The sequence below is a fragment of the Myotis brandtii genome, unplaced genomic scaffold (genome assembly GCF_000412655.1).
Source record: "Myotis brandtii unplaced genomic scaffold, ASM41265v1 scaffold94, whole genome shotgun sequence".
Classification (NCBI taxonomy): Eukaryota; Metazoa; Chordata; class Mammalia; order Chiroptera; family Vespertilionidae; genus Myotis; species Myotis brandtii.
In genome coordinates this window covers 27,149-43,476 of record NW_005371876.1, presented here as the reverse complement: position 1 = coordinate 43,476, position 16,328 = coordinate 27,149, and the positions used below count along the sequence as shown (strand labels likewise).

The 16,328-nt window shown below is 44.3% G+C and overlaps 1 protein-coding gene across 1 annotated transcript; it reads left to right on the top strand.

The window, feature by feature from the left end:
* The first annotated feature begins 894 nt into the window (after positions 1–894).
* On the top strand, positions 895–13,644 carry STC1 (stanniocalcin 1). Its single transcript, XM_005885914.2, has 4 exons — positions 895–1,258; positions 3,269–3,411; positions 4,106–4,317; positions 10,527–13,644. The coding sequence occupies exons 1-4, from the start codon at positions 1,141–1,143 to the stop codon at positions 10,795–10,797; spliced, it is 744 nt and encodes a 247-aa protein (XP_005885976.1). The 5' UTR covers positions 895–1,140; the 3' UTR covers positions 10,798–13,644.
* Positions 13,645–16,328: the final 2,684 nt, after the last annotated feature.

Sequence of the window (16,328 nt, the reverse complement as noted above, 5' to 3'; positions counted from 1 at the left end):
GTTGAGTGTCATGCATGTAGAGGTGCCTATGTGTACCCATGATAACTAACACTCTGGACTTTTAGTCACTGCTGGTGACTAAAAAGATGGGGTCAAGGTCCATTTGTGTGACTAGAAAATCATAGTGTTAGAGGTCTAAGGAATACTCGACTCCAGCCTGGACATTTCACAGCTTGGAAACAAAGATGGAGCAAGGTAGAAAGACTCGGCCAGGGTCATAAGGCTAAGCAGTAGGGAATTGGGGGCCACGGCTCAGAGTTGTCATGCCCCTGTTCATCAGGGCCCTTCCACTCATGCATGTCCCTCCTTGGGGGCTCCTATATGTGAGTGAGAACTCAGAATACTCACATACAATCAAAATGCACACAGACCTGTGAACATGCATATGCTGAGAAGCTGGGGAGGGAGTGTGTGTGTGTGTGTGTAGCTTACAAAACAGAGAATGTGCTATTAAAATTAGAGTAAAACTGTTATAATGAGATTGAATGAAAATCCAAAGAGAGCACACTCCCCCATCCTGCTCTCACTCCCCACTCCCCACCCCCAGCTCATTTTTTTTAAAAAAAGATGGATAGATTTCCTCAGCACCTTGGAGTTGAGATTGCCACATGATTTTCCCTTGGGTCCAGCAATACAAAGTTACCCTTTAATTCCATGAAAATAGCTTTTTCACACGTCTATGCACATACAGTCACACACACATATGAAGCATTGGCAGCAGGTACTTTTAATTTGCTGGAAAATATTTCTAAGAAGTCAAACAGCTCCAGACCAATGGGCTTGCCCTCCGATTGGCTACCCAGACTAGTTGAGGGACCTGATTGGTCCCTGATCCTAAGGACCGATAAGAACGGCTATAAAACCCCTGGGTGCAGCTCTTGGGCCCCCAGTTTGCAAAAGCCAGAGGTGCAAGCAGCAGCGACTGCAGCCACAGCAGCAGCAGCAGCAGCAGCAGCAGCAGCAGCAGCAGAGGAAGCGTCAGCAGGAGCAGCATCAGCAGCAACAAAAAAAATCCTCATCGAATCCTCACCTAGGCTTTCAGTGTATCCAGATCCACATCTTCCCTCGAGCCGGGAGAGGGAAAGAGGAAAGGGGGGGAGGAAAAAAAAAACCAAAAACTTAGCGGAAACTTCTCAGAGAATGCTCCAAAACTCAGCAGTGCTTCTGGTGCTGGTGATCAGTGCTTCTGCAACCCATGAGGCGGAGCAGAATGATTCTGTGAGCCCCAGGAAACCCCGGGTGGCAGCTCAGAACTCAGGTAAGCGGCAAACCCAGGACCGGTTTCTCCCCCAAAGAGCTGTCCTCATTTGCCTCTCGCTTTTGCAACGGTGTCTGTGCCGGCTGATCTTGATAATAAATGTGCTTCATGCCTGATGGCCATAAACGGCCAGGGTAATCCAATAGCCTTAGGAAGTGGAGCTCCTTTGTTTAATAAATTGCACGCAACTAACGAAGAAGCTGGGCGCTCTGCTGAGGGTATTTCATTGCATAAGCCGAGCCTGATTGCCTGAAATCTGGCACGTACCCTCTTCGGGGGGGAGGGGGCGGGGAGAGGCTTGAATGTTGGCATGCTTCAAAGCGCTCTCTATACTTCCAGAAGCCGGCGCTGATCTTAAGGTGAGACATGATTGGGCTGATGCCCCTCTTTCTTCACCCTTAAGACCCTGTAACTTGACTTCCCCACCCCTTCGGAGAGCACGCCGAAATCTCCCTCTGCAGATTGATTTACGGAGCCATAGCCCTCAAGTCTGACAAATCCCGAGCAGATTCAGAGACAACCCTACACATCCCACCCCCCACACTGCTCCTCCTCTTCCTCCCGGCTCGCTCGCTCTCGGGCTCCATTCAGGCGCCCATGCCGCCCTTGGCCAGCGAGCCCCTGGGAAAAGAGTATTTGGGAAACATAGCGGCTGTATCTCCTAGGGAAGGTCTCACTCTAGTCCTGACTCCTGGAGCAGTTCATCCTGTACTAGCTTGGCCTCCAAGGGAAGAGAGTCCTTAGGAAGCCGGCACCGGCACCTCTGCCTTTTGACTTTGCTCCTCTCCCTGGCTCCCCATTCATCGCTGCCTCGCTCCCCCAACTGTCAGCAGAGCTGGGATCGCAGGTGTCCAAATGCTGCAGACGACGCTCCCCTCGCAAGAGCAGGTCCCTGCCGCGAGCAGGCTTTGCTTCACTTCCTTTTGTACTTAGTTGCTATAGAGATGCAGTGATTCACAATTCGAGCTTGCCTAAAACAATAGCAACCCTAATGCATATTAAAACTGCTCAAAGCAAAGTTATAATTTGAACCCGTGAAAATATATAATTAGGGAAATGACTTGTAACATCCCAGAGGCTGCGGGTGGTGGGAGGGGGAGGGGACGCCTAACCGAACCCTGCTTTTGATCTCGGAGGAGAATCCTATGGCATGAAGGCTGCAGATCATTTCTTGCAGAGCTGCCTGCCAGAACACCCCCTTCTGGAGGAGAGAAATTACTTTTATGGGAGATCTTATCCAGAATGTAGAAAGCCTCATGCAAGTTCTTTGCGGTTTTCTTCCAGTCTTGCACAAGGGGTGCCTCGGCCTTTTTATTCCATACATCTCTCTCTCTCTCTCTCTCTCTCTCTCTCTCTCTCTCAAAAAAAAAATGGCTTTTAATATGAGAGACATTGTGCATACCTCTAAGCACTGTCCTGTGGTGGGGGTGGGGGTGAAACATGGACGGCTCAAATTCCCATCTGCCAGTATGAAGGTGAGTTAAAAGCCCTAATTCGGAAGGGACTCCTGGCAAATTCTTCTCAGCCATTTAGACTAAAATTCCATCCTTATTACTCAGGAGTGCATCTTCGGGAGCCAAATGGACTCCCTGGCCCTTGCACCTCCTAGCCCTGACCACCAGCCACGGCTTTGCCTCTCCTGCTTGCAGGCTCTAAGTGATGTCCGTTGGCTCTGCAGAGCTGTTTCAAGCATTGTGCATCCCACGGACTCCAACCTTCCTCTCCAGCCCCCCAAACTGTGTGGCAATGGTGAGGCCGGAGCATGTAGCCCAGAGGGAAAACACATTCCCTCTCCTTCAAGTGCCCTGGCTCTTATAAGCCAAAGGGATCCACCTGGCCCTTCCCTTTCTCACCACCCATCCCTCTCAATGAGTCTATCTACTGGCCCATCACAGACACCTACTGTAAGTTCTTCTGACCCCATGTCCTTGAATGTTTCCACCACACCAACTTGACCCATTGGAACCACCCTCTCATCTGACTCAGATTGGACGGGCTTGTCTTTTTCAGCTGAAGTGGTTCGCTGCCTCAACAGTGCTCTGCAGGTTGGCTGTGGGGCTTTTGCATGCCTGGAAAACTCCACCTGTGACACAGATGGGATGTATGACATCTGTAAATCCTTCTTGTACAGCGCTGCTAAATTTGACACTCAGGTAATAAGACCTTGACCCCTTACTCCCACTGGCTGCTTGTCTTTAACAGTGTGTTAGACTATTGTGCTTAGGAACCAGTCTTGTAAGGAACCAGCTCTCCTTCCTAGACTCCCCACTCTAAATTCTCATCTCCGATGTGTGTAGTACACACACACACACACACACACACACACACACACACGCACACACACACATTTTTGGCCTGGATATAGGTTCTATAGAAGACATTCCCCACCCACTCTTAAGGCACGATTGTAACATGCTGACAGAGGCTGTCTTATAAGGCAGGGGTGCTTTATCAAGAGGAAATAAAAATATTCTTCTAACAAATAAGTTCTTCTCACTGTATGGCCTAGCATACTAACTACTAGTTTGTAGTTTGAGTTATCAAAGTGTCAATCCCAAGTATACAAAGCCATGTTATGGCTATTTTTAAGCTGCAGGGTGGTAGTTTATAGTTCCTCTCTTTTTTCCCCTCTTGTCTCATTTTATTTCTATGGAGCTCAGTTCTCAAGGTAGTCTCAGAGAGTAGGGACATTTTTTCATCCTGGCCACGCACACAGTTTTCTCACTGCAAGGACATGCAGGTGGCACAGGACAGTGCCAGGAGCCCCCTAAGTTCCACACATTGTAGGCCCTGTCCTCTCTTGTCAGCTCGAGCTAAAGGTTTTCCTCCGACCCCTTTCCTTGGCAGGGAAAAGCATTTGTCAAGGAGAGCTTGAAGTGCATCGCCAACGGGGTCACCGCCAAGGTCTTCCTCGCCATTCGGAGGTGCTCCACTTTCCAGAGGATGATTGCTGAGGTGCAGGAGGAGTGCTACAGCAAGCTGAACGTGTGCAGCATCGCCAAGCGGAACCCCGAAGCCATCACAGAAGTCGTGCAGCTCCCCAACCACTTCTCCAACAGGTACAAAACGAGTCTACTTTTTTTGCAATTAGGGTGGAAGAGGGAGTGGTTGGCTGGCAGAGCCAGACGCAGAAGGGGGTTTAAATTGCCACAGTCATGCTCTTATTTTAGCTTGCAGTCTTCCCAGCTTTTGCAGGAAAAATGTGTTTGCGATTGGTTGTGACAGCTTAAGGAGGCTGGATTTTTTTTTTACTGTTATAGGAAAAGTCTTCCCATGTAGCTAATAGAAAGCTTCATTTTCAGCAACCCTAGGTATATTTTCATGGTCAGTTTCTTGCCATAAGCCTGAAGGGAATGATGAAGTTATGAAAACAAGCTTTTGAGACATCAAATTTGGCTGAATGACTATGCATAGTACAATTATCCATTATAAAAACTCTGGTCAAATGTCATAATGCAGTCCTTTAAGCCCGCATACATTTTGAGTGAGCCCCAAGCCCAATCAGATATTTCACTAGGTAGCCGAGAGCAAGCCATCTCACTTCACTGGGACTGACATTTCCTTTGTGAAAAGTGAAGTGGCTAATCTAGATGATTCCCATGTTCCCTTCCAGGTCAATGTTATCCCATTCCTCTAGTCCTAGATTTCCTGGAATGATGTCCCGGTGACTCCCCAGATTACATTCTCACCTTATGTGGCCCAAAGCCACTGAGCTGGTAATGCCTAAGCAGCGTGCTTTCCTGTGCCCCTGGCTCAGTCTTCACCAGCCAGTAGCGAGCACCTAACACATGAGAGGGAGGACATCCTCACTTCATGGCCTAGAATGTTCCCAGCAAGACCTGGGCTTCCTCAAGCATGATCAAGTTAAGAGAGATACTGGTGGGGCTGGCATGGAGGTATGGTCAAGTTCAGTCTACGGCGATGCCCCGTTGGACTAAAACTTGACTCCCAATCCTGAAGTGCTATGATTCTTTGTCTCTCCAAACAAATCCTCACATATTCACAAAGATCAGTCCTATTCATGTTACTCCGACTACCTGGGAGCTAATGCGGACTTAACCTGATTAGTTTCCCAGCCAGGGGCTGCCACCCTTCCTCAGACAGTGGCAACAGCCTACTCCTCTGGGGTTTCCCAGAGATTCAGGCACACTCATAAAGGCAACTGGGAGATGAGGAAAGGAGCTCCTTCATCAGGAAAGGTTAAGCCCCCTGACATTAAAACTTTGTAAAATTTCCGATTCACTCTTAACTACAGGTCAGTGGTCTTCAGAACCTGGTGTCGATTTATAAACATCCTTTGTTTGGTCCTTGAAAGCCACTGTGCCATGGTCCTCACTGATTTCCTCAAGACAGGAAAAGCATATCCAGCATTGATCTCAAATGGCCTGTCTCTTTATATTGACTTCGGTCTTAAAATTCTCGTAGGAAGATTCTTATTACATCTGGGGGGGAAAAAGAACCTGGCTAATTGCTGGAGACACCCTTCACCAGAAGGAAGAGAAATAAAGAGTGCTCAGTCTGACCTGGGGCTTGGGATAAAGGATGCTGTTTGTGTAGTAGCTGGGGGGTAGGAATATGTTAGCAAAGTCATTATTATATATGTTGATCTTTAAGGACCTGGTGACAATTCATGATCTATAGTGTGGCATGTAACCAATTTGAGGCAATGCTAATCTATTTTAAGTGAGCATCGCCCTCCATGATGAAGGTAGAGGTCTATGGAAAGGAGGCACAGATTCTAGACTGGTGATCCTGACTATCTCAGAAGAGACCAGTAATCGTTTTAATCTGGCCATTATTAGCTTCATTTAGTGCCTCATCTCACCACCCTCAGAAAATGGTCACATCTCTTTCTTTAATCTTAGGGGAATCACAGGTATTAGGAAAGTGGGGGTGAGGGATGGCCACTTCTGAAAGATCAGAACCTTCCATGCAACTCTTACCTTTCTCCAATTATTTCACTTCAACTGGCTAATATTATTCCTGCTGAGAACTGTAGAGATTTCCGGTTCCATTCTGGGCTTGATTTGCTCTATTTAAGCTCCTCACTCTCCTGAAACATCCTGCTTTCCCAGCCTCTGTCCCACCATAGCTACACGCTAACTTATGCCAACTGGCACAGAATTGTGAAAGGAAGTAGTTACAGGTTCATTCCACCTTCCTGTGACTTATCTAGCCTGAGATTTGGGCCTGGGAGAATCCAAAAGCCTGTGACCAGACCAGGAGCCAGAACAAGGAAGTTTTCCATGAGCCATGAGCGAAATGCACTCGAAGAGAAAGGATAGCTGGAGTGCCCCCCTGGCTGAATTTGCAAACTCGACTTTCAATCATGAGAGAAGCAAGCAAAATTGATTGGCAGGTTGGGCGGTGTGAGGCTGGGGAAGGAACTAGACCAGTCCACATCCAGAGTGGGAAAACGGACGACACTTCCAGCTCTCTAGGGCATGCATAGGGAACAGGAAACAGAAGAATAATATTGATCAAGGGAAACAAAGGACTATTTATAAACCCTCACACAGAGCGTTCCTAGGCAGTATGTGTGTATTTGGGTAAGCGTGGCTGAAACAGTAGCTATGGAGAATATCTGATCTTATTCTTTACGAAGGAAAAAAAAAGTTAGTGATGGAATTTTTAAAGTAGGAAGGAAGAAACTTGCTTTAAAAAGTCATTCTAGGCTGGGTGATCCAAACATTTAGCCCAGCAATCTTTGTTGTAGATCCCCGCCACCCCATAAAGGTGAAGAAAAAAATCTTGATTCATTCTAACTCTTCCTGCAAAGGATGGGCCTTAGACAGAGCTGTACTGTTTCTATTAAATTGAGAAGGAACATACATATCAAATCACTAGAAACATTGCATGTCACAGCTGACAATGACCATAGAAATTATCTAGACTTACTGCCTCATTTTACTGATTAAAGCACAGAGGCCCAGAGAGGGGAGTGACCTGCTGAAGGTCACACAGCTGGTAAATGACAAAGTTGGGCCTAGAACTCACATGGCCTTGCGCTAAGCTATTTGATTTCTGCTTCAAAAATGGCAGCCAGTAAGGCCCGCAGGGTACATCCACCATCCAGAAATAGACTACCAAGCAGAATTGAATAAATATGCCTCAGGGTGATCAACAATTAGATTTGTGTGCATTCTCTCCTCAAAGAGAAGACACATCTTACTTGATACAAGGTGGTGCTCAGTAAATATGTGACAGTTACTAAGTCAACTTTTCCTGGAGACACAATCTCTTCAATAATCTCACTTAATGGCTATAGATAGGAAAGTTCTATCTCATTAACTCACATAGTCCCAGAGTTCAATGCTATATTCCAGCCCTAAATGGAGATGGCCAGGATTCACCTGCTGCTTGCTCTGGCAAATGGAGAGCCTGACAGATTTTCCACACTTGGAGGAGCTGCTAATGGAGCCATGAGCATCTTCTGTTCCAAGGAGCCCTCTTAGCCTGCCCTTGTTGAGCTAAAAAGGTCCAAGAGAGAAGCTAAGGGTAGATTTGGAGGGAGTCACTAAAAGCAACCAGGCTGGCAAGGGCCATCATCAGGAAACACCAAGCACAGATGGGACATCTGTGCTAGCAGAGGAAGCAACAGTAAAGGCAAGAGCAGGAGCAGGAGAGTGGGTTTGACAAAGTGGGGCCAGGGCCTCAAATAGGCAAGGCCAGCTACAGAAGCTGTGTTTCCTAACTGGTGTTAGAATTTTTCAGCCAAACAAGACTTTCAATGTTGATCTAAGCAAAGACCATCTTCTACAGCTCATTTGGGAGGTCATTTGGTATGAATCGTTCTTTCTAGAAGTGAAAGGGTAACTTCTAAGTTATCAAGTCCTTATTTGGGGGACAGGGGAGTAAGAATCAGAAACCTCATTCTCTATAATCCAATCACCCTGTGAACTGGACACAGAGATCCAGGGGACCCATGAGCTAGCAGAACCCACAAGTAAAGAGATGGCTGGGGACCTGTGTGGCTATGTGGACTTCTGAAGCTGTTGCTACAAAGTATCTTATTCTCAGTTTTTCCAAAACCATTTTTCTCCCCACTTCCCCATCCAAGTGAGCTCTGCTTTGACTCATGGGCTTTATCATTCCAAAGGGTAGAAAATGTGTTTCTGTGCCAGGGAATCCCAGTTTCAACAACAGCTGGATAGAATCCAGCCTCCTGTGTGGGGTGGGGCCAGGACTATGTCTGAAACCCAGACAGGACACTTCTCTTTTGGTCCCCAAATTCATTCTGCTCACTCACAGAAGGGTGACCGCTTTGCTTCATTACCCACGTTCCACCCTATTTACTGTACATCCTTGAAAGGACCTCTCTGGGGGTTAAGTTATTCTGGAAAGATGTTTGATCCTGTGCTCTGTGAGGTGAGTTAAAAATAAACAGGTTTCTTTTCACGGAAGATCTTGTGGCCCCAGTGATGCTAAGGTTCGTCTGAGGAAAGGGTCTCCCCACATAAACACTTCAGATCGCTGTCATCGGGACAGTCTCTTATTAGTGAACACAGAGCTAATGGGTTTTGACAGCTGTCACCACCTCAACATGGAGCAAACGCATCCCAACTCAAATTTGAAAATAACTGAACTGTCTTCCCAAAGAACAGGGTAAATAATTTATATGTTGTAAATATCAGAGAGTTTAATCCTTTCTGAGCCATAATATTTAGCTGCAGTGTTTGGGATGCTTAAAGGACTTGCACCAAAGATGAAGTTAATCTATACCAAGCACAAGTCTGGGTAAAACTTTCCAGACCTACAGATAATTTTTCTTGTGGGAATCATGACTTATGGGAGAGAATTATATTTTTAAACCTGTTTCCTCTGTGGCCACAAAATTAAACCAACAAATCAACAGTCAATGGGCAATATTGCCTTATGATACTGGCACATGAGGGGTATAAAGAAAAGAACAAAACCCCTGCCTTCAATAAGGTTAGAGTCTACCCAGGAAAACAAAACTATCAAATGCTGACCTGTGTCATGCTAACCAAATATCTATAAAATGTCCAAAAAAGGAAGAGGCCAGCTAAGGCTATACCAGTGAGAGAAGGTTTCCTGGGATTAGTAAAGCATGAACCATTAAAGACCACTAATCTTTCCATGTAAATAGTCTCATTGCCTGGAATTTGGCCCTCTCACTACAGTATACCTTTGGAGAACAAGGACACTGAAGACAGGAGGTTCCTTTAAAGATAGAAGTTTAGTCTGAATATGTATTCATATGCCCATACACCTGAGCATACACCACCAAGAAAAAGGAAAATAGCACAGAGGCATCAAAATAACTGCAAACTTATGTGCAGTCTATTTTTTATTTCTTTTTTAGTTTTATTTTTATTGAATTTATTGGGGTGACATTGGATGATAAAATTATAGAGTTTTCGGGTGTACAATTCTATAACAATTCATCTGTACCTTGTATTGTGTGTTTACCACCCCAGGTCAAGTCTCCTTCCATCACCTTTTTCCCCTCCCATACTCTTCTACCTTCCCACACACCCCATGCCCTGTGGTAATTACCATGCTGCTGTCTGTGTATATGAGTTTTTTTGGTTTTCTCCTTAATCCCTTCACCTTCATGACAGCTTTGATGGACCTGAAGAGTATTATGCTAAGCGAAATAAGCCAGTCAGAGAAAGACAAGTATCATATGATTTCACTCATGTGTGGAATCTAAAGAACAAAATAAACTAACAAGCAAAATAGAAACAGACTCATAGATAGAGAACAGACTGACAGCTGTCAGAGTGGAGGGGTGTTGTGGGGCTGGTGAAAAAGGTGAAGGGATGTGCAATGACTATTAATTTGTGTCGAGTGTTGGCTTACCTCATGATATTTGTTGAAGTCCTGCTTCTACCATAAACCCAGTGTGTGACCTTAGACAAGTCACTTCAGCTGTCCCACCTTAGTTTCTTCTCTGTAAAATGAGATGATTAAATAGTCACTAAATGATCTTGACAACCCCATCTAGCTCTATAATTATTTCTAAAACTTTTACACATTGTCGTTAGCCTACTATCCAAAGTAAATTCCCTGAGCTCTACACTTGAAGATAGACCTGTCTTGCATTGTGTTGTAAATCCAGGAAGCACTCAAACTAATAAGACACTGCACAAAGATTAGAGGCCAAGGTGACTATCAGCTGGTAAACTATTTGGGTTCACATGGCCTGGCCATTTGGGATGGGTGTTGGCTGGAGCCCCGATGAAAGCCCGTTTGCCTTGTTCTCACTGAATGGCCATTTCCTGCATTCTCTTTCCCAATGCAGATACTATAACAGACTTGTCCGAAGCCTACTGGAATGTGATGGAGACACTGTTAGCACAATCAGAGACAGCCTGATGGAGAAAATTGGGCCCAACATGGCCAGCCTCTTTCACATCCTGCAGACGGATCACTGTGCCCAAACACACCCACGAGCTGACTTCAACAGGAGGCGCACCAATGAGCCACAGAAGCTGAAAGTCCTCCTCAGGAACCTCCGAGGTGAGGTGACCTCTCCCTCCCACATCAAACGCACCTCGCCAGAGAGTGCATGACCAGGGAGTGGTGTTCACAACCTCACCAAACTAGTGTCATTTAAGGGTGTTCACACACCAACTTTGAGTGTACTGTGCCTGGTTTGATTTTTTTAAGTAGTTCCTATTTTCTAGCCCCCTTCAAGAAAAATTGCATGAAACTAGGCTTCTGTAACCAATATCCCAACATTCCTCGATGGCAGCATTCCCACCAGCAGAATATGTGTGATCTTTCTGCCTCTCCTCAGGAGAAAGAAACCCTCTTTTATCACTTTCCTCTACCATGTCTTTTCCCAGCTCCCCTCAAAACTACTCTCAAACACAAAACGTTCATGTAATTCCCCTGTCCTTGTAATTTGAAGATGTGGAGCCCTTTAGAATGGTTGCCCCAGTAGAGTTAGCTGATAAGAAGCAACTTAATTTAAATGCATGTCTTAAATGCTCATAAAGATGTTAAATGGAATTCGTGTTATGAATCTGTGCTGGCCATGGACGAATATGAATGTCATGTTTGAATTCTTGATCTCTCATGAGCTAGTGTCTTATGGTCTTGATCCTCCAATGTCTAAGTTCCTCTCCAATACATTTACCAAATTGCTCAAGCCTGGCTCTCCAACCAGGCTTTGAGCCTGCCTCTTCTTGCATCTAATGAAAAACAAAAAGCTAACATCTTTATGTACTGTAACTGCTCAGAGCTTTAAAGTATCTTTAACAATTGTCTTAAAACCAGAGAATCTTAAGGTCTAACTGTGGAATATAAATAGCTGAAAACTAATGTACTGTACATAAATTTCCAGAGGACTCTGCTTAAACAAAGCAGTATATAATAACTTTATTGCATATAGATTTAGTTTTGTAACTTAGCTTTATTTTTCTTTTCCTGGGAATGGAATAACTATCTCACTTCCAGATATCCACATAAATGCTCCTTGTGGCCTTTTTTATAACTAAGGGGGTAGAAGTAGTTTTTGTCAACATCAAAACTTAAGATGGGCCTGTATGAGATAGGAAAAACCAACAGGTTTATCTGAAGGACCCCAGGTAAGATGTTAATCTCCCAGCCCACCTCAACCCAGAGGCTACTCTTGACTTAGACCTATCCTGAAACAGCTCTGTCACATCCAACTGGGAATGACAGGAACCAAAAAGAGCATCCCTTTGGCTTGGACCACTGAGAGTGTGAGAAGGCCTACTATACCTTGGGATGTGGCAGTTCTTTCCTCACCACCTTTCATCAGTGCCTAGTACTCAGGCAAACTGTTGCTGAGGTGGGAGACTTTCCATGAAATCGATCAGGAATGAGTCAATAAGCCTTTGGGTATTCAGTTTGGGGGACTTGGGGCTGAGGGGGTATAAATAACCCTGGGCTGTCCTGTCCAGCCTTAATAGACTCCTCTTACATTTTTGTCCTGTAGCACGCTGCCTGCCAAAGTAGTCCTGGCAGCTGGGCCATCTCTGTAGGATTGCCAATAAATAAACAAACAAATAAATAAATAAAAGAGAGAAAGAGAGAGAGCGAAAGAGAGAGAGAGAGAGGGAAAAAAAGAGCTGGTGGTTGGATGTTTCTGCCGTGATGTTTACAAGATGGCGGCCACCAAAGCCAAATGATTAACCTATCTATGAACAACAGTAGTTTCTCAGGGTCACTGTCCTTGAACCCAACAGTCCCTCATGAACGTCACTGCCCACCAAAGGTCAATGTTGAGAGAGGAGGAGGGTGGACGGGTAGGACTGTAAGGGCCACTCCAAACTCGCTTAGGTAGAAACTATTGGTGCTTGACTCTCACTAGGCTAAACTCAAGATTTGACCAAATCAAGTGATAAGGATCCTGGTGGGAGGAGGGAGGGAACATCTCCAGAAAAATGAAAAGCAATACAACTTTACCATAAAGCCTTTAAAACCAGTAACGTGCTGCTCAAGGACCAAGAACGATTGCAGCAGACCCAGCAGCAGCAGCACAAGCATTGCTGCCTTTGTCCCCACACAGCCTCTAAGCGTGCTGACATCAGATTGTTAAGAGCATTTTTATACTCAGAACTGCCCTATCCCCAGGTCCCCAAACATATGGACACTGCCTTAGCCTCTTGGAAATCAGGTAGACCATACTCTAAGTTGACTCTCCCCCTCCCACCCTCCCGTGCCCCCTAACCCCAGGCAACACTGACTTCTCCAAAACAGAAAAGCTATTAAAGTGTGTGTGTTGTGTCCATTTCGCAAACCCACAAAACCAGGACCCCAATGCGACAAGTAGTATATGAGTATTCCTAGCAAAATTCTCTCTTCAGTCCAGTACATTCTCTTTTTTTGCTGTGACCTCTTCACACCGTGGTACCCACCCCCTTTTCTCCCCACAGTGATATTTATGTATGTATTTATGATACATATAGCTACACATCCAGAAAGAAGCAGTTCTCACAATGTTGCTAGTTTTTTGCTTCTCTTTCCCCATCCCAGTCGCCCTAACTTTCCCTGAAACCTCCCAAGCTTCATCCTGTGTTTCCTGCAGAGTGATTCGGGCTGACCTAGACCAGTTTGCATGATTCTTCTATTGTGATTTGGTTGCACTTTAGACATTTTTGTGCCATTATATTTGCATTATGTATTTATAATTTAAATGATATTTAGGTTTTCAGCTGAGTACTGGAATAAACAGTGAGCATATCTGGTATATGTCATTATTTATTGTTAAATTACATTTTTAAGCTCCATGTGCATATAAAGGTTATGAAACATATCATGGTAATGACAGATGCAAGTTATTTTATTTGCTTATTTTTATAATTAAAGATGCCATAGCATAATATGAAACCTTTGGTGAATTCCTTCAAAGATAAAAATAATAATAAAGTGTTACGTTTCATTGTTTTTTTTCCCCCAATGTCTTTCATTGTTATTCTTTAAAAACTTCTTGAATGAGACTTTCTGAACACAAAGTTAATGGCTGATTGGTTTCTTAAAATTCACCAATTGACACTAAAATATCAATATGCAAATGAACATAGTTTAAAATCAACATCTTCCAAATTTCCTTAAAATCATTTAGTGGCTCCTATTACCCTCACAGTAAAATTGCAACCCAAATTCTTTACAAGCTCAGAAGAAGCTTATGGTCTGGACACTGCTCAGTGCACCAGCCTCAAGACTCACCTTTCCTCCCATTGAATGAATTCTATACGCTAGGCGTGCAGTTCTAGAAAAGATTCACTCCCTCTCCTTCCAGGCCTTTATTGAGGCTGTCCTCGCTTTCTAGAGAGCCTTGTCCTCCACCCTTCACCTAGACTGGAAGCACCTTTGCCTGCTCACCAATGTGTTCCCAGCACTGGAACAGCACCCAGACTGCAGGATACTCTCAATACTTTAAAGGAATGATTCAGAAAGAGTTGAAAGAGGGGACCATTGAACCAGTGTGACCAGGGAGGCAGATAGCTCAGTGATGACAAGCTTCCAGCTCCAGGGTCAGACTTCTGGGATTTGAATTCTGGCTCTGCCGCTTAGGAACTGCATGATGTCAGATGAGTTATTTAATCTTGAAATACATCAGTTTCTTCCTCTGTAAAATGAGGATAGTGATAACCATTCAAAAGGTATCAGAAGGAGATAAAATAAGTGAAGTGCTTACAACATGTCCAATAAGCTATAATGCTCAATACATGTTAGTTGGCTCTTATCATCACAAGTAGAGGGATGAGAGCAAAAGGAGAGGAACGGGGAAGGGTTCACAACAGAATGACAGCCAGCTGGGTCTTGAAGGATGGTTACAAATGGTTACACAAAAAATGGGAGCCTTCTCTGGTGAGGTTTTTTCAACCAGGGTGTGTTTTTCTAATGAGTGGATTAATTAGTGGATCATAATTCGGTGGATTTCCCCCATATTTTATATTCAAATGGGGACATTTTTCTCAATATCATTCATTCCTCGCTCCAAATTGCATTGCCCCATGTTCAGGTATGCACAGGACAGTTAGCAAATACTACAAGAGATATCACTCAGAGGCTAAAAATGTATTGCACTTGCTTTTTTCTGACCTGGTCAAGGGAATGAGTGCATTTATTTCATTAAGACCCTTCATCCTCAACATTCTGCAATAATATCTATTTATGCAGAGAGGTTATATATTACACTATAGAGTGGTGTTTAAGAATGTAGACCTGGGATGTCCATGAACTGAATTCAAATTCTCATTCCTTAACTATCTCTGTGGCCTTGGGCCAAGTGTCTGATATCTTCATACATTAGTGTTTTATTTTACCTATGCAAATATCTCCATGAAAGATAAGAGATAAGTAATAGGTCCTACCTACTAGATGGGTGTGAGCATTGAGTTCTATATAAAGCATGTAAAACAGTTTCTAGCACATAGCAAGTGCCCCCACTTAGTACTTATTGAGCACTCAACGAATGTAACTATTCCCATTTACATAAATACTATCAGCATCGTTTAGATTCTACTCCCATCCCTGACATGGGTCTTGAAGTACCATTTTGGATGAAGGTTTTGGCTCTTTTTCCTTTTGTAAATCACTAAACATTACTTCTTAATCAAGATTTTATGAATTGGAATGATAAAATATTGCAATTTACCAAAAATGAAAAATTATAATATATGAACACCTGCATCCCATCACCAAGCTTAAGAAATAAAAATAGCACAGATAGAGTCTCTGTGTGCACCTCCCGGAACCCATTCACACATTAACAGTCAAAACCAGTGGTTCTCAACCATGGCTGCACATTAGAATCACCTGGGAATCTTTTTAAAATCCTGATTTCTGGGCCCCATCCTCCGGAAATTGTTTTTTTGTTACTAATGTTGTGGCCCCACCCCATAACAAAGAAACAGAATGGTCTGTGAATCTGTGATATAAGAGAATAAAGAAAGATTGGTCACCCTTCCCTTGGAGCCCACAAAAATGCGATAAGAGCTTTCAGCATAGCTCCTGAATCAGTGCTGCTCAGATTTACCCAGCATACAAATCACCTGGGAATCTCAATGAAATGATTCAGTACCTCTGGTCGACACCCAAGAGCCTGCACTTCTAGCAAGCTCCCAGGTGATGCTGATGCTGATGAAGGATGCTTTGGGTAGCAAGGTTCCAGCTGTTTCAACATGACTGGACCAGTTTCTCAATCCTAGAGACCTTCACACAGCCACTACAAGAGCGTTGCTAAAGTGCAACCAGGATCATTTCGCTTCCTTGCTCTTGTAGCTCCCCACTGCCTAGATTCTAGGCAGAACCTGTGGGTCACGACCCCTTTGGGGGCCGAATGATCCTTTCACAGGGGTCGCCTAAGACCATTGGAAAACACATATATAATTACATATTGTTTACAGTAGCAAAATTACAGTTATGAAGTAGCAACGAAAATAATTTTATGGTTGGGGGTCACCACAACATGAGGAACTGTATTAAAGGGCTGCGGCATTAGGAAGGTTAAGAACCACTGGCCTAGAAGAAAATATCAAACATCCCGACTTCAAATGTAAGCCCCTGAAAAGCTGGGCCCATCTCTCCAGCATGCACTGTTGATTCTGTTAATGTTAACTTCTCA

What these genes read in the sequence shown, in the direction of transcription:
- STC1 (XM_005885914.2), top strand. Translation starts at nt 1,141, where the DNA reads ATGCTCCAAAACTCAGCAGTGCTTCTGGTGCTGGTGATCAGTGCTTCT. An exon ending in CTGCTAAATTTGACACTCAG is followed by an intron (nt 3,412 to 4,105) that starts GTAATAAGACCT and finishes TTTCCTTGGCAG; the next exon opens with GGAAAAGCATTTGTCAAGGA. An exon ending in CCCAACCACTTCTCCAACAG is followed by an intron (nt 4,318 to 10,526) that starts GTACAAAACGAG and finishes TTCCCAATGCAG; the next exon opens with ATACTATAACAGACTTGTCC.